This window comes from Ambystoma mexicanum, chromosome 1q, assembly GCF_040938575.1.
Source record: "Ambystoma mexicanum isolate Mex_15411 chromosome 1q, UKY_AmexF1_1, whole genome shotgun sequence".
In the NCBI taxonomy this organism is placed as follows: Eukaryota; Metazoa; Chordata; class Amphibia; order Caudata; family Ambystomatidae; genus Ambystoma; species Ambystoma mexicanum.
Window position 1 is genome coordinate 1,232,277,271 of NC_090922.1, and position 16,635 is coordinate 1,232,293,905.

The window sequence follows — 16,635 nt, forward strand, 5'->3', positions numbered from 1 at the left end:
ACAGTGGGCGTATGGAGGAAAGGGGACTATGGACTAGGAGTAAGGTAGTCACTATGGCGAGTAACTTTATTATACTCCTACGTCCCGTCCCCTTTCCTCCATACTTGTGGGAGACTCCCAAGCACGCACCACAGTTCGCTCGGGTGGATGGAAAACCCCTCTTACTGGAATACATTCTTAAGGTCAGCCTGACCAAACTGGGCATCAGCCCTGGAGCTCATGTCCAAGCAGTAATGCTTACAAAAAGCTGATGGGAAAGCCCATGTAGCTGCCTTGGAGATAGGTTTCCCAGGTAACATACTTTTGGAAGGCAACAGCAGCCACTTTGCCACGTACAAGATCGGCATGGATGCACTTCTGAGGTAGAAGGCCCTGAATGATTTAGGCTTCAGAAATGCAGGAGGCAATCCATCGGGAGATATTGTCTTTGAAGCAGTTTTCCCTTTCAGGTCTCCGAATGTGACAAAGAGTTGTGAGGAGCCCCTGAGTTCACTCTTTCTGTCGAGGTAAAACTTCAGGGCTCGCCTGACATCCAAGTTGTGTAAGACTCTCTCAGCTTCTGAGGACGGATTCTGGAAAAAAGACAGGTAATGAAATCAATTGATTCAAATGAAAATCGGTAACCACTTTAGGCAGAAAAGAAGGATGAGTGATCAGCACAACCTTATCCTTATGGAAGGTGCGGAACGGATGTTCCACAGAGATCAGTTGTGGCCATGGGTTCAAATGGTTTATGGCATAACGCGGTGAGGACCACATTCAAATCCCATTTGGGATGAGGATTGCGAACCAGTGGGAAAATATTCAATAGACCCGCAAATGCCTTCTAATGACTGGATTAGTCAAAGAAAAGGAACAGCTGTCAGTGAACAGATAGGCCGCAATAGCAGACAACTAAGTCCTGCAAGACAAGACATGAATGCCAGAAGCTGCGAGGTGAGATATGAATGAAAGAACAGTGTTAATCATAGCGTGCCTGGGGTCGAGCTGTGTAGCTAAACACCAGTGGCAAACCTGAGCCACTTGCTCCTATATTGAGACCTCGTTTAAGGTTTTCTGACCGCTTGGATAATGCGCATATTGTCCTCTGAAAAGTTAAACTGCGCTAACGATCTGAATTCAGGCATCAGGCCACCATGCTGAACGATTGTGGGGAGGAGTGCCACATCTAGTGATCGCACTGGTGAAGACGGTCGGGAATCAACAGCAATATGATCGGAGGAAGAATCGTCAGATGCTGAAGTTCCGAGAACCAGAATATGGCTGGCCACCAAAGACCTATGAACAGGAGAGTACAGTTTGATGTATTCCTGAGCTTGCAGAGTGACCGATGAACGAGAGGTAGTGGTGGGAAAGCTTAGGCCTTCATGTTGTGCCAAGGAAACTCGAGAGCGTCCCCTAGGGAAGAGACTCCAAGACCGTTCCTGGATGCATATCGAGGAAGTTTCCTGTTTGCCGAAGTCGCAAAAAGGTCCACTTTTGGAGTGCCCCCCATTGGCAAAAAATGGTGGAGAGAATATCTGTGTTCAGTTCCCACTCGTAATTGGCTGCTGACTGGCAGCTGAGTGAGTCTGCAGTTACATTGATGTGACCCGGAATGTGTACAGCTTGCAGCCAAATGTTGTGCTGGATGGCCCATTCCCAAATCCGTATTTGGCTAGGTCCACAAGGGGAGGTGACTTGGTGCCACCCTGCTTGTTGATGTACAAAATCGCCACAGAATTGTCTGTGCGAATACGGACCACCTTGTTCGTGATGGACAGTTGAACAGCTTTGAGCACCAGAAAAACAGCCAGGAGTTCCAGATAATTGATATGAAACTGCGTGTCCTGAAGTGTCCACAGATCGAATACCTGGAGATGATCCAGCGTCATGCCCCAAAAGGGAGGAGTCTGTGGTAACCGTCACTTGTGGGCCGGCCTCCTGAAAGGAGGCCCCAACAGAAAGGTTATTGATCGAGGACCACCATAGTAGATCCAACCTCATACAGGATGGAACTGGAATCATCTTGGAATCTGAATCCGAAGCCTGAGACAAAGAGCTCCAAAGAGCCAGCTGAGTACGCCTCATCTTCAGACGTGCAAGAGGAAGGGCTAGCACGCAAGAAGCCATGAGGTCCAGGAGTCTCTGAAACCAGCAAGCCGTCATGTGCGTAAACTGGAGGAAGAGCTGACACGTGGTGGATAGATTCGCAATTCTGTTAGGAACACCCTGGTATTGACCGTATTCCAACGGAAACCCAGGAAAATCAGGTCTTGGGAGACCGCCGTGGAAGATTTCCACCAGTTCACTGACAGCCCAAGGTGGAACAGGAGCTGGAGGAGAGACTGGAGATTGTTCAATGCCATCTGTGGGCTAGGACTGCGTAGGAGCCAGTCGTCCAAATACGGATATACATGAACGCCCTGTAGACGGAGGAAAGCTGCAATGCCCGACATCTTCGTAAAGACATGCAGCGCCGAGCTGAGACCAATATGGAGCACACAGAACTGAAAATTTTGCCCTCCCAGAGAGAACCGCAGATATTTCCGATGCGGCCTCCATATCAGGATATGCATGTTAGCGTCCTGCTACACTGAGCCAGTCGTCCTTCCGAAAAGAGGACTTATTTGGCAAGGCGTGATCATCTTGAATTTCTCTTGGGGAAGAGAAAGATTGAACTGGGAAAGATCGAGGATAGTGCGCAGGCCAGCCTGGTTGGGTTTGGGCACTGTGAACAGACGAGAGTAGAAGACCTCCCCTTGCTCCCCAAGGGGAACAGGTTCCACCGTCTTGGGGTCTAGAAGTTTCTGTACCTCGGCTCTAAGGGAGTGCGTCCCGATCTGTTGAAAGGGAGGATTGAAGGGTGGTGGTGGGGCAAGCGAACGCTCGCCCGAGCGATGGACAAAACCCACCCGTTTTCGGTGATGATCTGCCACGCCTCCAGATGAGACGAGATTCATCCTCACACCGGAGTCTTGTGCAATTGACAAAAAATGTAATTTCGCTGATTTGTATGCAGGGAGACTACCTGTCCCTGGAGAAGAGGCTGATGGCCGAGAGAAAAACCGTCCACCTTGCTGTTGTTTTCGGCGGGTCCCGCCGACCGAAGCATCAGTTTGGAACGCACAACGATCCTGAAACCCCCTGAACCCAGAGAAGGATTGATTTGGGGACCCTGACCTCTGTGTATAAGGGGCCTTAGCTGGAGATTTCCCCAAGACCGATAAGGATTTGGTGGTTTGGGTACTCGCTTTCGTCTTTGTGAGTTCCTCGTCGGTAGAAGAATGAAAAAATTCCTTGCCACCAAAAGGAAGGTCCAGAACTTCGTCTTGCACTTCCTTTGAAAACTTTGTCGCGTGGAGCAACGCCTGGCCGGAAGTGTCAAACCCTACCATAAGGCCTCGAGCTGAGTTATCTACGTGGTGTGCCGCAGCTTCCAGTAGATCCTGCGCCAGCACTCTGGCGTCCGACAAACCGGCTTTAAAGTCATTTAGCCTATACGCAGGAATGCACTCCTGGAAGTCAGTTAACTCTTTCCAGAGCTTCAGATTAGCTGCTGCCAGGAAGAGCTCTGTGGTTGCTTGACAAAGTAGGAGTGTCGAATTGGCAAAGACCTTCTTGCCCAAGGAGTCGAGAAATGTATCCTACATGGATAGGATTTGGGCCGCTGAAGCTTGTATCGAGCATCAATTCTCTTGTTGATGTCTAGCCCAGTTTGGGCTTTATCCCAGACCTTCCGGTTCTCAGCCAAGATGTCCTTCTGAAGGAACAGGTCACTGTGCTCTTGAGGTGACAGGGTAAAGGCTCCCGAAAGCACCCCCTCCTGAGGAGTGGGGGCCTCAGGTACTGGAATGCCAAGGAGAGCCATCATATCCAGGAACCGGTCATGGAATGCTCTCACCGAGCGGGGCTGCTCATCGCTGTCCTGATCTGCTTGAGGCTCATCCAACGAGGCGGGTACAGAAGACTGGTCCAACACACATACCACCTCAGTTTTTAAAGTGTTGTCCCGTTCCACCAGTGTCTTCTCTATAGGAGACAACTGAGGAAGAGATGGAAGAGGTCCAGAAAGAAGATGTGGAGGGAGTGGCACCACCGGAACCTGCAATGGAACAGCCGGGGCCGAAGGAGGGACAGGAGGCTCAGGATACATTTCCCTGAAAAGACACTTGAAATACGCCTTCATAGGGTTCGAGTGCATGAGCATCTGAAACTTCCCAAAAATCTCATCCTTAGCCGAAGGCTTTGGCTCTGGTACAGGAAGAGGCAGCTCGTGAGGGGGCATACCCCCATGAACGCAAGGAGGATGGTTGCCAGGAGGGCCCACCACCGGCCAGATCCACGTAAATCAGTGGAGAGGAAGCAGGAGGTAGCAAAACTGTATGAGGCAGCGGTGTCCGGGCGCGCCAGTCAAATGAAGGCCAGAATGGATTTTTGTTGTCCACATAGCGTGGAAAGGGCTGCTCAGCCACAAAGGGAATCCTCCCAGCACCAGACAGCATGAACATCAGTGTAACAGAGGTATCCAAAATGGCAGCCGTGGATCACAGGGTTGGGCCGCCATTTTGTCGACACCTGAGGAGAACTGCATCACATATGGAGATGAGGCAATTGTCTCCTCAGGTGAGTCAGGGGACTTAAGTAACACCTTAGCCTTGATACAAAGATCCTCGGCAGAGCCGGTACTAGGTGGTCTCAGATGTTTACTGGACATTTTGGAACCGTCCCTAAAATTAGCCTCCAGTGGAGGAACCTCGGCAGAGCCTGTACTGGAGGGGTAATGGTCCGTGACCGCCCTCTTTGCCCCCTCGACAGAACCGGTACCACCACGACCCTGAGCATGGGACGGTAGAGGGATATACTGCACCCACAAGACCTTCGAAGAGGATCTCTCGGATCTGTCGGTGCTGGCTTTAGCCTCAAAAAAAGGAACCTCAGGTTTTAACCCAGTAGGTAAAGTTCCCTCAAGAGGGGCCTCGTGCCGTGACTCGGTATGGAAAGCTCCAGAAACGGAGACCTCAGGGCGTAACCCGGTGTCAGTGTGGAAAGCTCCAGAAATGGAGACCTCAGGGCGAATCCCGGTATCCAGAGCCACAGACGAACTGGGCTTAACCTTAGCACCCTAATGGTGAACCTCAGAATGGTGTCTAGTACTGGCAGGTCTGCTGTGGGAACCCTCAGAGAACACTCCGGTACGCCCATTAGGCACTTGGCACCCCTTAGGGAAACGCCTGGTGACAGAGCTGAATGAGCCCCTCCCGGATCTGGAAGACCCCGGGAAGGAGACCCCCGGTCGGGGCGCCCTAAAAAGTAAAGAACTTACCGGCCTTTCTTCTTTTCGTGGATGAAAAGCTGGAAATGAGGTGGAGGAACACGCTGAAACACCTCCTCCCACCGAACAAGACGACGTTGGAGTGCCCAGACGGAGAGGGGATCGCAGTAGAAGCACGAAACCCAAAGATGTTTCCGGGCCTAGACACTCCAAGCAAAGAGAGTGGGGATCCGCCCTAGTGAAGCGACGTTCGCATGAAGAACAGGACACGAATTACAGACACTCCGGCATTGACAGACTAGATGACCGAGGAACCGGAGCAGGAAGGAAGGACAAAGGGAATAAAAAGAAAAAATTCCCAGTGATGCTAGTCTGTCCAGCCCGATCGCACGGAGAAAAGGACTGAAGTGCAATGAGCGGGGCGGAGCTCAGGAGAGCGGGGTTACGGCCACGTGCTGTACCTCACGTAAAAATAAAAGAAGGACTAACATTTGCCATTTTTTATGCTTTTTACAAAAGTGCTGGGATCCCGTCCAGAAGGACGGAATGTCCCACAGGTATGGAGGAAAGGGGACGGGACGTAGGAGTATATTTCGTTACACCTGTACTAAGATGTAACTAGTTAACACTGCTGTGTTTACAAACACAGTGGTAGAGCCATTTTTTGGTGTTCTGAGATGCGGAGGGCTCCTGAGGAGGCACCACCATGTTAACCGATTAAGGCTTTTGGCAGCGAGTAAACTTTTCTAGTGAAGGGGCAATAATATTTCTCCCAAATGAGCACAAGCCTAGTGTAGGAGACCTGCAATGAAGGGTTGGTTCAGGACAGTTAACCTCTCACCTCCCCCACCAAGATTTTTTTTTTTTTAATTAATGGGATGAAATGGTGCACTTTACAACACAATGAATGTAAAAAAAGTTATAAATCTATACAATTTAAAATCGGTTCAGTAGGGGGTAACATAATGAAATCCAATTAATAAAAGAGGTCACAAAGAGTGCACAGAAGCATTTTTACAACATGTTGATGATGCCCATGCCAACACAATACATGCGAGTATTCCCAAGTTAAAAATAACTCTCTCACACACTCGCTCAAAAACACAATACATGTGCGCAATACACACAATATGGTTTGCAAATGAAGGAACTGCGATTCTGGGGACCATCTGATTACTGGATGTTTGCTGATGAGGGTATGTCTGACCTCATACTGTCATCACTTTAATGAAGCTGCCCTCACAATAAATGCTAGCACTGCCACCATATATCATGTGATGTTGGTGCCGCCCCCAGCGAAACAAATTCATGCACTAATATCACTTGTACAGGTACAATCAGTCACACACACTCGTGTACAAACATAATGCATAACATTTACAATGCATACAAACACACACACACAAACACTTTTAAACAAGCAAAAGAAATGTGGAGACTAAAGTCTTTTACTATGTCTTCTAGTGTTTTTGAATACGTGTAAAGAATAACTTGGATATCATTTAGGGCTATTAGAAATATATATATATATATTTTTAAACATTATCATTTCAAATATCTACATTTTTGTAAGTGAAAAACAAAATAATCCCATAATAAACACCAAATGCATAGTTAGTGCCAGAAATAAAACAAAACACTTAAACAACCACCGCTCAATAATCTAAAACCATTTGTGCACCATCACATAAACCAGAACATCATCACGATTATCCAAACCAAACCAGAATAACCCGTACAAGTCATTAAAGGGTGTCCAGATACTTGTACAGTCTTCAGAACAATCTTTTTTTGTGTACACCACTTTCTCATAGGTGTACACTATGATCAACTAATTTAAGCAAGCAGCAATTTGTGGCTTTTTCTTTATTTTCCATACTTTCGGATTTGTTTCTGAGCAATTACCAACACTCTGACAGTCCACATTTTCAAGTCAAGGTGTGCTCCCTTGCAGCACCCACTTAAACATAGTATGTTTGGGGTATCTCGAAATATCCGCGTTCAAAACTAACTCAATTCTGTCAAGGACGTCTCTCCAAAACACTTCAACCCATGAACAGCCCTATAACAAGTGCAACAGGATTCCCCCTCCATCACCATACCCCTAGCAACGATCATCGTCCTGAAGACATAACACATTTTTTTCTCTGGAGTCCAGCACAACTATCATACACATTTTTCTAAGTATTAAAGAATAGCTTGCACATCCTTGAGGGCCATTAGAAATAATGTCTTAGTATGTGGAGCCCGTATTACTAATGATGGGAACCATAGTAACGCATTATGAAATGTTTATACCATCTTAAAATGTGCTGTGAAGATCAGCATAATTATGGGACCTACATACACAGTAATTATTTTGAATGGTCCAAAAATATGTGCTAATGATTTTTTACATATAAACAATGACTCAATATACCTAGGAAAAAGATGTCCATTCAGCCTGTTGGACAGAATTATTTTGTCTATGTCCATTAGCAATACTATGTGTGCAAACGCTTTGTGGGCAAATGTAACAAAAACACAATGAAATGCAGCTCAAAAGGAGAAAACACATTGTACGAAGTATACTGGAAAAAAAAACAAGTCTTAAAACAGCATTCACCAAAGCTCTCAACAACTAAAACAGCTCCATGAACTGGTACAAAATGGCAGCTGATTTAACATGGCTTTCAGCAGGATACACTGGTCCTGCCTGAGGGACCAAATGACTGACGACATTATTCTGGCAGCAAGAGCAAAGCAAGCTCCAGCAGACATAACCAGGCCTGAGTGAGCTAAGCTATCAAACATACAAATATTTGAGAACTGTTCACATGCACTATACTCTCTGAATGTAAGCATCTATTCTAACCATTTTCATGTTTATTTCCACTTTGTAAAAATAAGAGCACTTTCCAACTTAATCAGTATATCTAAATAAATTGCATTCCCTTCAACACACACCTCTGTGAATGTCTCTCTGCTGAGAAGCAGTGGCCTAGAAAATGAAAGCTTCCCCAAGCATTGCTCAAGTGACTCTGTCCCAAGATAACGGATTAATGATACCATGCAATGAGGCAGCCCTAAACTAACTGGATGCAACAAGACTGCACATTTGCCTTTTCCACACCTTTTTACTGACCCTCCTCCAACCCTGCACTCTCAGCTGCATTCCTTTATCGTTTCCTATGTACCAAGCAAGTGTCATTAGGAATATCTTCTCTAAAGCGACCAGCACCCCAAAAATAACCCAAAAGCTGTGCATTGAATCCTTGCTATGCAGAAAGTAGGCCAATTTGAAAACTCTGATTACTTTAGAGTATTGTTGTGCTTTTTTTGTTTGGGCTATTAGGTGTGATAAGCAGAAACTATTAGAGAGTACAGATAGGGAGAACCGCATATGAGAAGGGACACACAGCTTGTAGGTGTCGTTTGGTTATGTTCCTACCCATTGAATGCCCCTGGCCAAGCTAATCCCTATGGCCTTTCGCATTCCCAGTTCCCACCCCTCCCTGCCCAAAACACCTCCACCTCCTGGGAACTCGTTGAGCTCACTTTATGCAAGCCTTACCATCAAATCTTGCATTCAACGTTCCTGCCAGTGTTTTTTCAAAGCAGTCTGCTCAGAGTTAATGACTTAATTGCAGTTGTAAACCCTATTGATGTAATACAAATGTCAACCAGGTGTGCCATCAGCCACTCGATTTATTTGCCCTACGTACACAAGCATTGGCAAAGCCAACCGTTTTGGCTTGCGTATAAGTACTAGGCATTTGCCAGGCACTGCCATTATATGCCAGTTAATACCACTACGGAAGGGCCTGGCAAGTACCTGTTCCATGCCTACACAAAAGCCCAACCTGTAGGCATTACCAATGCTTATTTTCTAATTGTGGGGCTGGGAGAGGGAGGAGTCTTAGTAGTGTTATGATCTGAGTGACAGGCGTATTTATCCAAACAGGATGTGCCTGACACTGTCACGAAATTGGGAGGTAATACCACAATTGCATGATTGCTCTACAGATGGGAAACAGCAAGCAAAACGACGCTGTATCCTCACACTAACTCCAAAATCACAAAATGCATGGCAACATTTTTGCCAATATTCAGCCAAAACTAAACATGTATTCTACAGGCAATGCACTGCATCATAAATGTATTCACTAATGATGATTCTTGTGAAGATCATTTAATAGCTTACCAATTATTTACTTACAATGAGACCAGAAGAATGGATTTTTCATGGACTTGAAAGGAGAACAAGAAGAACGACAAGGCACAGCTCACCTATGAAAAGCAAAACGAAAATATGCATTGTTTCATCACTTTTACAGAGAAAGGTATGCAGTATCTTGATATGATCATGCAAGTTATTTGTAAACATTGTTTGAGTCCAAATGTGTAGACGTGCAATTCGTAGCCTCTAGCCATATACAACGGAACTGCTGTAACATCATATTCTAAACTGGTCATGGATAGAGTGATTCATAATCATTGAATCAGTAGTGTTGACAACCAAGATCCAACAAAAAGGAGGACAAATAACCAAGAATCCTGATAATTTCACATTTTATGCCATTAGTGATTCTATTCCAGTGATATTTTCCCCACAATATTCTGCTAAATGAATTACATTTAATATTTTCATATTGCTTTATTCATTAAACCAAAAGTGTCAGCCAAGAATAAGCAATTAACGCTTTCATCTGTAGATAGCTAATACTTTGCAAGTCGCATATGCGAAACTCTAAACAATTATTTGGCCAAACTCAACAATCACATTTCTTTGTTGTCGATTGTAAATGCGTGTAGAAACGTTGGAAAGGTGTTTCTTTTAGAAGGCATTAGGCCTCATTACAAGTTTGACAGTATTCCGGCTGTAAATTCGCCGAAAATACTGCCAGACTCAGTTACCACTTGTTCTCGTGGAGTTACTACAGGATGAAAAGAGGTGCTAATTCCCTGTTTTTGGAGTCCATAGAACTCCATGGAGATTTTAACAGATTTACTGCTGGCAGAATGACTGTTGGTAAATATGCTGATTTGTGGAGGTAAAGTGGAGGATTTAGCTCCAGAAAGAAGCTCGAGGTGAATCTGCCACTTTTCCTCTAAAAGCCGGCAAATTAACTGCACAGTAATTTTGCCAGTGGTATATCCACCAAAAATTATAATTTTGCAGTGCAGGAAAAGTGGCAGTAAAAGAATTAGGGCCACTTTTTCCCACACTGCCAAAATTGTAATGATGTCCATTGTAAGGTAAGGTAAGGTCATGTTTATTTGTAAAGCGCCTATACACAAAAGTGTTTCAAAGCGCTCAAGGAGGGAGGGACTAAGTGGGGAAAAAACAACAGTGAGAGAGTCCTTGAATTTCTGAACGATACAAATCTGCACAGGCAGAGTAAATGCATATAATATAATTAACAGTGTAGATAACAGCAAATAGGTCTGACAACGATTCTGCAGTTTGCAAGTGCATTGAGGTGCCACGATGCAAGGAAGGGTGGGACAAGGGAAGACAGATAGATGAATCTTCAAGGCATGGTACGTTCAAATCGTGCAAGTAAAATCCTTTTGTAGGATTACTATATTGTGATGTACGTTGAAGGCTACTGAATTTGAGTTTGACTTGAAATAAATTAAATATTGCACATTAGCACCGGGGGCGGGGGAGCCAACCAATCAGATTTCTCGAAACGCGGGCTGAAACTGATTTCAGCCCTCACTCCGAGCAGCCTACTGGTTGCTTCTCACGCACGCAGCGACATTTTACAGCCACCGTCCCTTTTAAAAAAAAATTCTCTCCACCACCCCGCCCTTCTTATCTGTTTTCAACAGCGGCCCTTCTACTGCCACGCTTATGCCTTCGCTCTGTGGCCGCCATGGACATGGATGAGGAGCTGCTATGGCGCCCCACCTTCCATTACCATTGCGGCCATCTTTAGACAGAATTTTCATTCATTGAACGGGACGCACGCTGCGTCTTGTTCAATAAATGATCATACTTTTTTTAGCACCCCGAGTTACCGCTAGGGTAACCTGGGGTGCTAATAGCCTTAAGTACCTCTACGGTGGCCCGGATCAGGTCTTATTGACCAGGGACCCTTGTTAACTCGGGCACCGTGCCGATAAGACCTGATCTGGCCCACCGGAGGGGGTCTTAACACCCTAATATTTCCAATTTATTACACTAGACTGCATAAAGGTCATTCTGGAAGGAGCAACGTTCTCAGCAATGCGTTACATTGTTTGTAATGTATGTATGCAACCTTAAAACTAGTGTTAAAAACGCGACAAATAATTTGATAAACTATAACTCATGTTATGCACTATGGCAAAAGGAATAAATCCAATAAAGGCATCCAAGCAATATAAAATGATGATGGATACTTTGAAAACACTTTGTAAGGGAGAGCATCTGAAAGAGTGCATTGCTCATTGGTAAAGCAGAGAGTGTTTATTTATCGTATAAATGAGAATTGGGAACGTAAGTATCAGACTCAAATACGAAAATACAAAACTTACCAGGGCATATTTAAAGCCTTTGACAGACGGTTGATAAGTTAGCTTTACACATGCTGGGAGCAAGCTTGTAAATGTGAGAGCCATGCTAGAAGTTAAACAGAACAAATATGTCAGTTTGTATATGAACAATGTATTAATCAAACCAGCACACAGTGCAGTACTCACAAATGAATACCCACGTAACACAACATGTCTGAAATTTAGTTGAGGTGAAGCCCACATTCTAAATATACAAAAGGCATCCAACTACAACGATGCAATAGTCGAGATAAGTCATGGTGGTCTAGAAAAAGATGGTTTCCGCGTTTTCAAAAATGGCAGAAGCTGGTCAATGCCACAAACATTTGCTGGGATGGAATTCCAGGGCCTAAAGCCAGCCCTGTGCAGAGTATAATCTAAGGCCCTAAACCAACGGAACTGAAGGGTCCACTGAAAAAAATGACCTTCCAGCAATAATAACACAACCTTCACACTGACAACTGGTCTATTAAGGCAGACTGTAGACTTTCTGCAAGTAACACAAGGAAGGGCCAGGTGAAAAAGGCCTACCTGTCATTATCAAAGGAAAAGCAACATTTAAATTCACAAATGTAGAAAAAATTCAAAGGTTCCTTTCACATGAAAAACAAGATTTGTAAACACTGACCCCCAAAAAAGCCTTGCATGTGCGTTTGCAGCAAGACATGAGAAAAATGCAACCCCGCTAACATAAAGATGTTGGGGAAAAGACATGGTGCGTGTTGACAAAAAGTAATGCATGATATGCATTACTTACCGTAATAGCATTTCTGATGATTGAATCTGCTTAGATTCACATGCTGTGCATATAGTCTGACATCTAGTGGTACCGCAGAGTATTGAATCTTGTCTTCGAGGATCGAAAGGGGACGTCGACATGGGCATGCCTGTAATACTATCCCTAACGTGATGTGTAGTGTACCCAAAATCCCTAACGCGTCGAGGTCCCTCCGACTGTAGTATTTTCTGCTGTGAGGGAGCCTTATGAGTACAGAAAAGAGAGAAGTAGTAGTAAGATGTCAATGTTCCTTCCATCCGAGCGGGGAGGAAGGGTGTGAATCTAAGCAGATACAATCATCAGAAATGCTATAACGGTAAGTAATGCATGTCTACTGATGCTTGTTAATCTGCTTAGAATCACATGCTGTGCATAGACTAGCGAGCAGTACCCAGAGTTGGAGGTGGGATGTGAGAAGGAACAATAGTGAAAATATGTCTTAGTACTGCTTGTCCCACCTGAGAATCAGACATAGAGTGAGTGTCTAGGCAATAGGGTTTTGTAAAGGTGCGTACAAAACTCCAGGTTGCCACTTTGCAAATGGACTCGAGAGGAACATTTGCAATGAATGCAATGGAAGCCCAGTGCCTCGAGTAGAGTGTGCTCTAGGCTTGAAAGAAAGATCCCTCTTGGCATGAATGTAGCATAGTGCAATGCAATTGACAATCCACATTGAGATGGCTGATTTAGAGAAAGGATCCCCTTCTCTACCAGCTTCCACTGAAACGAAAAACTGGTTCATCTTCCTTAGTGGTTTAGTTCTTTCCAGGTAGTACATGATTGCCCTGTGCACATCCAATGTGTGTAGGCGTCTTTCTGCCACATTAGTGGGGTTATGGAAGAAAGTTGGCAGTTCTATTGACAGGTTCACATGCAACTTAGAAATAAATGTGGGCGCAAACCGAGGGTGAGTGCGCAGAACCACCTCATCTCTGTGAATTGTAACAAAAGGGTTTAGAATTGAAAGGGCCTGTAGTTCACTGACTCTCCTTGTCGAAGTGACTGCTACTAGGAAGGTGGTCTTGTAAGAGCTTTGAGACTTGCCTTATGCATAGGCTCAAAAGGAGACCTCATAAGTCTGGTTAATACCACATTTAGGTCCCATCCGGGAGCCGGGTTAGAAATGGGGGGATGAATCCTCTTAACCCCTTTGATAACTGGGATATTCCACCACAACACATTTGTTGGGACGTGGTATAGGCTGAGAGTGCAGCTAAGTGAACCATCAGGGAATTAAAAACCAGACCGAAGTCTAGTAAGTGAGTCAGGTGTAGCACTATATGAGTAGGAGAGCAGTCAATGGGATTGATGCTCTTGGAATTGCACCAGATGACGAAGCGTTTCCACTTATTGGAGTAGCAATGTCTGGTGTTAGGCTTTCTTGCTTCCCTTAGTATATCCATGCATCTCTGAGGAAGTTGGAGATGCCCGAACTCTATGATATCAGGAGCCAGGTTGCTAATTTGAGAGTCTGTGGGAACGGATGAAGTGTTTACCCCTTGTCCTGAGATAGCATGTTGTATGGGCAAGGCAGCTTCATTGGAGGAGAGAGAGACATCTCCATCAGACGGGAGAATGAGGCGTAATCTGGGCATTGCGAGTTCTCAAGAGTTGTGAACAAGTCGATCTCCGGGAAGCCAAGCCCCACTCTGCGAAAACGTTGGGAGACGATATCTTCGTGTAGTCGCCATTCGTACTCTGAGGGATACACAGAGTCTCTGCTGAGGATGTCTGCCAGAAGATTGCGTTCCCCTGGAACGTGCTGAGACAATAGAAACAGCTTGTGTTTGAGAGCCCATTTCCAAATGTTCTGTGACGGTTTGGACAGCCTTGGAGAGTGAGTGCCCCCTTGCTTGTTCAGGTAGTACATGGCTGTAGTGCTGTCTGTGAGGATCAGTACTGTCTTTGCCTGCAACTGTGTCTGAAAGGCCTTCAGTGCTTTGAATACCGCTAACCGCTCCAACAGGTTTAAGTGGTTGGATGCAACTGCTGGGGACCAAACGCTGTGTGCAGTCTGTTGAAGGAGGTGAGCCCCTGGGATAATGTTAATGCATCACTCCGTTCCACCCGGAATGGAGAATGCTTTTCCCCCCAGGTTCCACCACAGAACGCCTTATGACGTTTTTCCCAGCTGGCAGCCCTTTCCTCCGGGGGCCGTGAAATAAAGCTCATCCTTCACTTACCTTCGCCTCGGTATTTATTTCATTTGGCGACAAGGCTTTTCTCAGTGAGCAACAACCGGCCCCCGGAGCTCCCCTACCTGCGCTCCTGCCATCCTCCGGCGGCGGCGACAGCCCCGGCGGCTCCCCCGCGGCCCTCCCCCACCGCCGCTCCCGCCTGCCTCCCCGATTCTGCTGCCCTGGAGGGGAAGGAGCCGCCGGCAACCACACGAACGCAGCGACGGCGATAGAGGTACCATTTCCCCATTTTTGGGCCACAAACTCATTACACCGCCGCGGGCACACTGCGCGAGCGCGCATCTTATGAGTCGCCGGCCAACGGCGATTAGAGGAAAGGACCTCTCTGCGTGCTGTGCGTGCAGCCATTTTGGCAGGCCCAACCTTTGTTTCCACGGCGATGACGCCGTGGATCCTCATCAGCTGTGCTCGGCGGCCCAATAGTAAAGAAACTTGCATGTGAAATTACACGTTACAATGCCGCTGCACTGCCTCCAGCCAGCTGTCCATCCCGGATGGGAGAGAAATGTATCACGAGACAATTCTGATAAACTGTGACACCATATAACAGCGCATAGCCTCCAGGGCACACTGGACTGACGGTGCACCAAACATTTGTGCACTCCACACTATATCTTGTCAGTCATCCACAGCGCCAGGGCACACCACTGTGAACACTGCTATAAGAAGGTGACCTACTGCCCAGTGATCCCATAACACAGATTCATCACAGTGCCATAACACATATTTCATCGCTGCCCCCCCAACCTTCCTTACGGACAGCGCAGCTCGGCCCGCAGAGCCTCCACCATCCACACCGGCCAGTCATGCAGAATGTGCCGCACCCCACCAAGTTTCTTCCCTGCCCTGGAACACCAACCTGCCCTTGGGAGCAATGGCTTGATGGCTTCCAGATAGATCTCAGGGCCATTGGCGGGAGTAAATTCAGCGATGACCTCAAGGAAGCAACCCTCTTGAACTGCATAGGAACCGAGGGCCTGAGGTTATTCAGGGCGCTTCCAGAGCCAGATGGTGCAGGGGGAAAAAGCAATCGAAAGTTTGACACTGCCTTGACCAAACTCACCAAACACTTTGGCAGCAAGACAAACGTGGTGCTGGAAAGATACAAGTTCTTTTCTCGGAAGCAGGCTAAAGGCGAGTCAGTCGATACATACCTAGCTTCCCTCAGAGTACTGATGTCTATGTGTGAATTCACAGGTGTTAGTGACGAGTACTTGAGAGACCAGCTCGTGCTTAATGTGGCTGATCCCCGCATACAGCAAAAACTATGGCGACAAAGAATCCCTCGCTAGACCAAGCCACCGAAATAGTGAGGAGTATGGAATTTGGGGACCGTTGCATGAAGGAGAGATTGATCCTGAAAGAGGGTGTTGAGGTGAAGTCTGTGGAAGGCAGTTCTGGCTATGATCAAGATGACACATTAGTGGCAGCTGTGAGAAGCGCGCCTCAAAATACCAGAGGAAACTCCAGAAGAGGGAGAGTATCACCCTATGGCAACCAAAACCCCACGCGCTGCCAGAAGTGTGGGTGGTATAAACGCCACGACGCTGGGAAAATGTGCCCGGCTAATAATGTTGAATGCTACAAATGTGGCCAGTTGGGCCATTTTGCCAAAGTCTGCCGAAACAACCGAGGAAGACCAGGTAGATCTGACAACAGCAGCAGACGACCTGCCAACAGATATGGGTCAGTGAAGACAGTGGACTATGACCAAATGTCACACAGCATGTTATCTGTCAATCAGACACACCCGCAAGTGCAAATCCTCACGGTCACTTCTTTCCAAGAATCAAGCGGTCCATGGGTTAACATGTATGTCAACGACATACCTTTGAAAGTAATGGTGGACACAGGATCCCCCTATACCATGGTGGACCTCGAAA

General features: G+C 46.3%; 1 protein-coding gene across 2 annotated transcripts in view; it reads right to left on the reverse strand.

The window, feature by feature from the left end:
* The window catches only part of ALG6 (ALG6 alpha-1,3-glucosyltransferase), a 908,528-nt gene that overhangs the window by 135,537 nt on the left and 756,356 nt on the right, over positions 1-16,635 (reverse strand). For both annotated transcript variants that reach the window (XM_069642009.1, XM_069642008.1), the window contains exons 10-11: positions 11,759-11,843; positions 9,453-9,523 (exon numbers count right to left, since the gene is read on the reverse strand). In XM_069642009.1, the coding sequence (XP_069498110.1) occupies positions 9,453-9,523; positions 11,759-11,843 (156 nt within the window). The remainder of the gene's footprint in view (positions 1-9,452; positions 9,524-11,758; positions 11,844-16,635) is intronic.